This window comes from Brachypodium distachyon, chromosome 2 (genome assembly GCF_000005505.3).
Source record: "Brachypodium distachyon strain Bd21 chromosome 2, Brachypodium_distachyon_v3.0, whole genome shotgun sequence".
NCBI classification, from domain to species: Eukaryota; Viridiplantae; Streptophyta; class Magnoliopsida; order Poales; family Poaceae; genus Brachypodium; species Brachypodium distachyon.
Window position 1 is genome coordinate 24,158,681 of NC_016132.3, and position 8,987 is coordinate 24,167,667.

At 54.7% G+C, this 8,987-nt stretch overlaps 1 protein-coding gene across 1 annotated transcript; it reads left to right on the forward strand.

Annotated features, from left to right (window-relative positions):
• Nucleotides 1–1,373: 1,373 nt before the first annotated feature.
• Nucleotides 1,374–2,292, forward strand: LOC104583164 (two-component response regulator ARR11). Its single transcript, XM_010234930.2, has 3 exons — nt 1,374–1,648; nt 1,754–1,906; nt 2,014–2,292. Exons 1-3 carry the CDS (start codon nt 1,528–1,530, stop codon nt 2,214–2,216), a joined length of 477 nt encoding a protein of 158 aa, XP_010233232.1. The 5' UTR covers nt 1,374–1,527; the 3' UTR covers nt 2,217–2,292.
• Nucleotides 2,293–8,987: the final 6,695 nt, after the last annotated feature.

Sequence of the window (8,987 nt, forward strand, 5' to 3'; positions counted from 1 at the left end):
TATTTATATTGAGTCGTAGGACAATCCGTACTATAAATAGGGAGTCCATCTGGGAGGCTTGGGTGAATCAATTTCACGTACACACAACCACCAAATTGCACCCACCAAATAGCCTCACTCTCATCAGTGAAGATTAGCTAAAACCTATTCTTGAACCAAAGGGTTCTGCCTGTTTTCTGTCCAGAGCGGTAGTACCGGCCTGCCTAGGCCGGTAGTACCATCCGTGGTAGTACCGCCTCGGTACCGCTCCAGTGCTATGGGTAGTAAAACGCTACTGTCATATAGCAGTACTGTCATGGTACCGGAGCAGTACTACCGCTCGCGGCAGAAATTGCACATAACGGGTAGAAATCGGGGATCTCTATAAAAGGGAGTCTTCGTCCCCAACGGTTCTAAGCCCAACATTGCTAAGTGTTCTTCACCTCCATAAGCTTAAAATCTCGAGATCTCTTTCCCTAGTGCTTCCCCCTAGCTAATACTTTAAGGAAGGGTTGAGAAGAGCTCGATCTAGGGTTTCACCAAATCAAAAGTTGATTCTCCTCGTTTTCCTTGGTGGATTTTGTTATTCTTGAGAATTTGGGATCACTAGCCGGAAGGTGTCTCTTCAAGGCCTACAATCTTGTGAGGAGGTGCTTGAGGATTCGGGAAGGAGCCTCCAATTAAGTTGTGGATTTGTGCCGTTTTTCTTGTTTGTAAAGGTTCGTCGTTCGCCTTCAAAAAAACGATTAGTGGTGCTCACCTCTCCTTTGTGGTGTTGTGAGAGGAGAATAGAGTGAGCCTTTGTGACGTCTCTACCTTTGTGGTAAAGCACTTCTCCAAACGGAAATGTACACCTGCCCAAAAGGTGGAACTCCGGAGTAAATCTTCGTCTCCCATGTGGTATCATTCTTGTCCTTTTATTTATTTGTTTTACTTCATTGTCTATCCTTTGCTTCGGCTAGTGCTTCGGCTATTGCACTTCATTCTAGGGTTGCATTTTTTTTAGAGAATCTAGTAAACCCTAAGTTTAAGTGTATCTTTTAAGAAAAGAAAAAAAACCGTAAAATTTGTTAGTCGTCTATTCACACTCCCCCTCTAGTCGACCATACCGATCTTTCGGTTACAAGAGTAATTACATTAAAAAAATCATGGTGCAGTAACGGTTCTTTTGAACCGGCCTCTGAATGGACCACAAAATCTCTTCAACTATTTATTTCTAGATTTTGAATTGACACCCATCTTTTAATGCGATGAGCTACCTCGAAAACAACTATTTATTTTCTATATCTCGAATTGATTTCTTGCCGCATGACAAATATGATTACAAATAAAATATAAGAAACAGACAAATAATCTATCCTGCCCTCTGCCTTACCATTTATCACCCTTTCTCATGTAATCCATAGAGATATGCATATGGACCTGTATAAACACCATCTCAATTGTACACATCTTCTCGTTCTTCATAGGTCAGGGAATCAGACGGAAAGCAGGCTCTGAAGTATTACTGAAGAGTAGAGTACGAGGTAGATAGGTACGTGGCCACAAATGGAGAAGGGCTCGTCCGTTCCCGAAGGTTACCCCGTGGGAATGAGAGTCCTCGCCATGGATGACGACCCTACTGGGCTCTCGAAGCTGGAGAAAATGCTTCGGAGCTGCGACTACCAAGGTTCCCATATTCACTTCACTAGCTTATTTTCTTTTCTTTGAGTGGAAATGCAAGCGCCTCGCCTTGTACCGTCCCTTTTGCCTACATATATCTGCGTGCGTGCAGTGACAACCAAGGCGTCGGCGGTAGAAGATGTGCGAGAGCTGCTTGACAACCCGATGGGGTTTGACCTTGTCATGACCATTGTGCACACGAAGGCTCGTGGAATTGACGGCTTCGACATCCTCAAACAAGTCAAGAATCGGCTCCCGGTCATCTGTTAAGTCGTGTATACATGCGGCAGTAGTTTGCCGTCGTTGCTTGTCTGCATGCATGTGCGTTTTTTCTAAGTTCTGACTAATTATTATCTGCATGCATATATGTAGTGTTCTCCGACGAGTATGACCCAGAGATGTCAAAGAGGGGGATCTTGGGAGGCGCGTGTGACTTCATGCTCAAACCCCTACAGATTAAGGAGATCAGCCTCATCTGGCAGCATGTTGTGCGGCGTAGGCTCTTTGCAGGTTGCAGTGCTAACACTGATGTGGAAAGTTCAGTTGACTCCAACGACGACCCTGATGATAACTAGCTGGAATGATAGGGGAGGATCAAGATACCAAAGTTCCGTTCGCGGCCACCGCTTCATGGATCATTTATTAAAGTTATTGGCAGGTCAACAAAATAAAAGATGAGATACGGGTGTGTTTGGTTCTTCTGTACTTTTGTGCTTTTGCTGTCAAAAAACAAAAGACAAACCAAATGGGTGTTCATCACAGCAAAAAGCAAATAGCTTTCCGCAGTGCAAATTGTGAAGTAGTTATTTACCTACAGCCACCCATAGGTCGTAACGGTTCGCGTGTTGTTATCACTTACCACATCCAATCCTCAAGCGAAGCAGCGGAGGCGCCGCCGACCCGCTCTCCCGAGTCCGGCGACCCTCTCCTGCCTTCCCCCCCCCCCCCCCCCCTCCTCCCCCCACATGCGGGAAGACCCTGACTTGCAGCCGCGGGCTCGATTGTGCCGCAACCCACGCCACGCCCGGTGTTCGTACCAGTGGCCCGCGGGATCCCACAGATACGGGACGTTTGGGTCGCGAGTAACGACGTTTGGGTCGCGAGTAACGAAGCCGCGTCAGGTTGGTCTCTTGGGAAGGATAGACCCGGGAAGCCCGCCCCAAAGAGACAGTCATTGGCAAAGACAAAGCCGAGAAGTAGAACAGGAAAAGCGCCCGCTTCGGTGGGTACCCAGGAATTCTGGTCCCGGGAAGAGAAAGGCACGCTGCCCCGGCAACTGGCTGGGTGCACTTGCCGGGAAGGGGCTCCCGGCCATCCGTGCTGGGGCATGCAAACGGGGCCCGCAGAATAGTGAAGACAGGACGAGACAGCGGACGCAGTGCATTTAATGCACCGACAGGAGTCACATCGGCATGGCTAGTTTTGCTCAGCAAGTCTAGAGCGGCTACCCTATAATTCATTTTATTTACCGTGTACAATCGCCTGGGCGCTGCATGGCGCCTAGCGTGGATCAACGGTAGTGTGAGTTTTGTGGCAATAACACGCGGATAGCTAACGTGTCGCGCTGCATGCATCGGCATCTGTAGTATCCCTTTTTCTATAAAAGAAGAACTAATGCCACCGGTCAAAGGGTTCGAACTCTAGTCAGTAACAAAGCAACATTGTGTCCACCGATAGCAGAGTCCTTAGAGGGACAAGTAGCCTACCCGGGCAATCTGTGAAGGATACTCATCCGTGAATACAACCAAGAGGTAGGACGTAGTGCGTTACACCTCCGGGTGGCCCGAACCTGGGTAAATCTAAATGTCCACACTTCGTGTCTTTCGTCACGCCGACGATCGCCAGAGCGATCTCCTCGCCCTCCACCGAACAGCAAGGGGGTGCCCAACATCCTCGGTGCCGGAGACCCGAGCTCCGACATTTGACGCGCCAGGTAGGAGGGCGTGCAGAGAACTTCGGGAGACCGCCGGCGTCATCAGCTTCGTCACCAACTACATCGTCTACATCAGCTTGCCATGCCGCCCAAGAAGGCAGACAAGCCCCGGGTCGACTTGCGCGACACGCTGGCCATGCGCACTCGATCCCACGACGCTGCACGTGCGTCGCAAGGTCACGGGGACCAGGGGTCCCCCCAACGCCAACAACCTCAGCAGCCGCAGCAGCAACCGCAGCTGCCCCCGCCACCTCCTCGGGCGTCAACGGACAACTGTCCGAGGGGACCTGTGGCGCCTAGCGCCAGAGCCAGTCACATAGGCGACCTCAAAGTCGCACGTGCCAGCCAGCGAGTTCACTCGCAAGCTGAGGACACGCAGCAACAGCCGCATCACGACCACAGCGCGTCGCGTACGACGCCAGTGGGGTCTCGGCTCTCTCAACCGAGGGCACCGGGTGACCGGGTGGATGGCAGCAGGTCTGAGAACTGGCAGCCTCCCGCCCAGACCCCGGCGGAAGCTATCATCATCGCACGTGTCATGGTGTGCTACGAGCCACCGCAAGGCATGCCGGTGCACGACGTGTGGAGGGCGGAGCAAGACGCGCTCCTGGTGCTCGCCACCAAACAGCCGCAAGGTAAGGGTGGCTCGGCCAGTTCGGGCCGAGGACAGAACTCGAGACGCGGGGATACACCCCACGCCTCGGGACAAGGAGAACATCCTCCACCCTCGAGAGGACAAGACGACGAGGATCCCGAGGATGACTCGGACTCGTCCCCGGCCGTCACTCCAGGTGATGTGCGAGGCGTCCTGAACGCCCGCCAGGAAGAATATCCCCACCAACGCTTGCAGCGCCGATGCCGGCGCGAGAAGGAGCGCCAGCGTCCAAAGGAGCAGGAAGACGCTCCCAAGGGCGCCGATGACGGCTGCGCTGCGTTCACCCGCGAGCTGCGCCGGGTGACATGGCCCCGCAAGTGCCAAGCGCCAATGCTCAGGACGTATGACGGGACCGTGAATCCCATTGATTTCCTCCTGACCTACAAGTTGGGCATGCATGCTATCAGTGCCGATGACAAGGTCAGGGCCAACTGGTTACCGATGGTCCTGAAAGGATCAGTGAGAACTTGGTTACTCAACCTGCCCGCTGGGTCCATTGACTCCTGGGCTGACTTGCGCGAGCAGTTTGTGAACGCGTTCCAGGACGGCTACAAGCGCTAGGGAACCATGGCGGAGCTGCACACGGTGGTGTAGAAGCCGGGGGAGACGTTGTGGGATTTCACCAACAGGTTCTCCAACATGTCCTTCTCCATCCCAGAGGTGGAAGCGGCCGCCATCATCAACACGTACGCCATCAACGTCCGCGACCCGAAGATGCGTGAGAAGATGAACATGCATCGGATCCGGACTACCCGGGATCTATACGCCCTCCCGCACAAGTGCGCGATGGCCGAGGAAGGGCGCCTAGCGCCTGAGCTTGCCGCCAAAGCGGTGGCGAACTCACCCAAGGGCTCCGGGAAGAAGGGCTCCCGGAAACGCGGCGGAAAGAAAGTGCTTGCCGCGGAACCAGGGGCTCCCCAAAGGCCCACCAAGAAGGCGGCGCCAGCAGGAGCATCGGGTAGCAAGACGGCGGCGGCCGCACGCTGTCCCATCCACACCAACGCCACCCACGATGCACAGGACTGCCGCACTCTCCAGACCATCAAGGAGAAACGCGAGCAGCGCCACGAGGAGCGCCGTACTGCCGGAGCCTGCTTCAACTGCGGGGACATCGGACACCTGTCCCGTGACTGCCCGAACAACCCCCGCAGCGGAGCGGGCCGTGGCGCGGCCAGTAGCGGCAACATGGGAGAAGCCACGTGCCGAACAGCGCTAGGACGACTGCAGCAACGACGTCGACGAGCCCGGATTTCAGGAGCCCCGCGACGTTGCCGGCATCGACGGGGGAGAATACGCTCTCACGTCTCACGCCACCGTGAAGCGGCTCACCTGTGAGGTATGCGCCCTCCACCCCAGCGTGGAGGCACAACAGCCGTTGAGGTGGTCACACGTGCCGATCACCTTCAACTCGGACGATCACCCGATCCGAACCTTGCAATCAGAGGTACTACCCCTCGTGGTATCACCGATCATTAACAATGTGACGGTGACCAAGTTTCTAGTGGACAACGGGGCAAGCCTTAACCTCATGTCCGCCAAGTTGCTGGAAAAGCTTCAGCTGCCTCTGGAGCAGATGAAGCCCACCGACCCGTTCCGGGGGATCAACCCCGAGGTGGTGCAGCCCATGGGGCGAATCACGCTCCCGGTGACTTTCGGGTCCCAGGAAGTGTTCCAGACTAAGCACGTTGTCTTCGACGTGGCTCACACCCCGTTGCCATACAACGGGATCATTGGTCGGCTGGCGCTAATCAAGTTCATGGCGGCAACTCATTGTGCCTATGGCGTGATGAAGATGCCATCAACATACGGTGTACTCTCCGTCAAGTGCGACCTGAAGGACGCTGCTTGGTGCGTGGGCGAGGTCGTGAAGACCTCCGTAGTGGCGGATTCCGGTGACTACGACGTTGTCGGAAACGAGGATCCACTTGCGCGCGAGCCCCTCCCGGGCAGGATGCCGGGGATGGCGCACGCTCCAGCCCGCGCGTCAGCAAGGGCGTGAAGCTGAAAGAGGAGGGTGACAAGGTCAAGAAGGTACCCCTGCAAGCCGGCAACGAGGCGTGCACCGTTTCCATCGGTGCGAGCCTCGGCGACAAATAGGAAAGCACCCTCATCGCCTTCCTCCGGGGAAATTCCGACGTGTTCGCTTGGGAGTTGTCGGACCTTCCTGGAGTCCCCAAGGAGGTGATCCAGCATGGGTTGGCGGTGCGACCAGACGCGCGCCCCGTCAAGCAGAAAGTTTGCTGGCAAGCACAAGAACACAAGGACTTCATCCAGCAAGAAGTGGAGAAGCTCAAGAATGCCGGGGCAATGAGGGAAATATTGTACCCTACTTGGTTACCAAATCCTGTTGTAGTCTCTAAGGTTGGAAATAAATTACGCATGTGTGTAGATTTCACTGAGCTTAATCGTGCATCCCATAAGGACCCCTTCCCTGTACCTCGTATTGATCAAATAGTAGATTCCACAGCGGGTTGTGAGTCTTTATGCTTTTTAGATGCCTTCTCTCGCTACCATCAGATTAAGATGGCAGTCGAGGATGAGGAGACAATAACGTTTATCACCCCTGTTGGCTGCTACTGTTATACATGCATGCCTTTCGGGCTGAAGAACGCGGGCTCGACATTTCAGCGTGCTTTGCGCGAGTGTCTGGGACCCCAGCTAGGTCGTAATATCGAGGCCTACATGGACGATTATCGTCAAGTCGCGGCGTGGGGACTCGCTCGTCGGTGACCTGCAGGAGATATTCGATAATCTCCGCAGGATCAAGCTCAAGCTTAACCCAGAGAAAATGCACGTTCGGCGTGGACTCGGGGTAGTTGCTGGGCTTCTTGGTATCGCACCGGGGAATCGAGGCCAACCCACAGAAGATCAATGCGATTTTTTTTTTCGAGAAGATGGAGGCACCCCGCAAGGTCAGAGATGTCCAGCGCCTCAACGGTTGTGTTGCAGCACTCAGGCGTTTCATCTAAAGGTTGGGTGAACGAGCCTTGCTTTTCTTCAAGGTAATGAAGAAGAAGGGCCCAGCCAACTGGACCCCCGAGGCAGAAGCGGCGTTCCAGGACCTGAAGCAGTACCTGAAGTTGCCGTCGATCCTCGTAGCCCCCAAGTCGGGCGAGCCGTTGTTGCTTTACGTAGTAGCGATAGATCAGGTAGTGAGCTCTGTGCTCGTTGCCGAGAGGAAAGAGCAAGTCCCGGGGGCTGAGACAGTGGGGCAGGGGCCTCCCGGCAATCCGGAAGACCCCAGGCTACCGCCTCTTCCCCGGAAACCAAGGGGCAGCCCACTCAGGCTGTCCACTGCAACCGGCTAGTGCAGCACCCCGTGTACTTCGTCAGCACGGTGCTGCGCGATGCCCGGGTACAGGACCCGCAGGTTCAGAAGCTTTTGCTTGGGATCCTGCTCGCTTCATGGAAGCTGCGCCATTACTTTCAGGCGCACAGCATCACGGTGGTGTCGGGTTTCTGTCTGGAGCGGGCCCTCATCAACCGTGAATCCATCGAGAGGGTGGCCGAATGGAGGATGGAGCTAGCGGAGTTCGGGCTACATTTCGCGAATACCAAGAGCATCAAGAGCGCCGCTCTCGCCGACTTCGTCGCGGAGTGGACGTCCACGGGAATAGAAGAAGAAGAGCCGGAAGCAAGCCTTTCCGGCAAATTAGATGAAGGGTACTGGATCATGTACTTCGACGGCGCCTTCGGTCTGCAGGGTGCCGATGCCGGAGTGGTGATCAAGTCGCCCACTAGAGATCAACTCAAATTCGTGATACAGCTCGACTTCGCCAACTCCACTGTTTGGCGAGAAAAATAACGAAACTCGCTAAGGCAGAGAGTGTATTTTCTCAAATGCTCCAGGGGAAAGAAAAGGTGCGGACGTGCCAGTGTACTAATGTACACAAATAAAGAAAGACAAAGTAGAGAAACATGTATTTTATTAATCTCATGTAGAGAAATGAAATTACAAGTTCCCTTATGAAAATTGCGCTCCGTGTGGCCTACTAGCACGGCCAACATGACATGGGCAATTGTGGTCTCTTGGTTCACGGGACCTCGGAAAGCTCCCGCTTAATTACGCCCGCAGGTCAAGCCTGCAGACCACCTCCAATTAAGCTGCTGCAATGGTGTCGTCTTCAAGTCTTGTCTTCTCCTTGTGCTTGGTGCAGAAGATGGTGGCGATGAAGAGGAAGAGAGGGGTGGTACGACCCCGCTCCGTCGATGCTAAGCCACGACCGTTCAACCGTGCAGGTGCCGAACGGCATGCTCCGCCGTCTTGTCGATGTAGAATGAAGTGTCTAGCTGACACGCGCCTTGTCAGCTAGACAGGTTGATGAAGTGGCCTTCGCCTTGTCGGTACCCGGCCTGTCAAATGTCCGCCTCGTCAGACCGGACAGGATGTCTTGCCGTCACCTAGCGTCGGTGCCCAGCAAGAGCATGTGGTGTGGTGATGTACTTCATCGATACAAGGACATGTCGGTGCAGTGGATTCGCGTCGCCGGTGCTTAGTCGGTGTTGGCGAAGATGTTCGGATGCCGGATGCCATCGGCAATGCGGATGAGGGAGTAGACTTGATGTTGATGACGATGATGTAGGTGCCGTCGGAGGTGCAAGAGACCTTGCGATGAGTCAATGAAGGATGCGCCCAAGCGGGCGCCGTGTAGCGGTGTCTCAACGGACAACCACGTGGAAGGCCGCCATGAGAGGCGGCATGCTGATGCCAAGTTGGTGAAGAGCACACCAAGACGGGCGCCGTGTATGGCGGTGTCT

What these genes read in the sequence shown, in the direction of transcription:
- LOC104583164 (XM_010234930.2), top strand. Translation starts at nt 1,528, where the DNA reads ATGGAGAAGGGCTCGTCCGTTCCCGAAGGTTACCCCGTGGGAATGAGA. An exon ending in TCGGAGCTGCGACTACCAAG is followed by an intron (nt 1,649 to 1,753) that starts GTTCCCATATTC and finishes GCGTGCGTGCAG; the next exon opens with TGACAACCAAGGCGTCGGCG. An exon ending in GAATCGGCTCCCGGTCATCT is followed by an intron (nt 1,907 to 2,013) that starts GTTAAGTCGTGT and finishes GCATATATGTAG; the next exon opens with TGTTCTCCGACGAGTATGAC.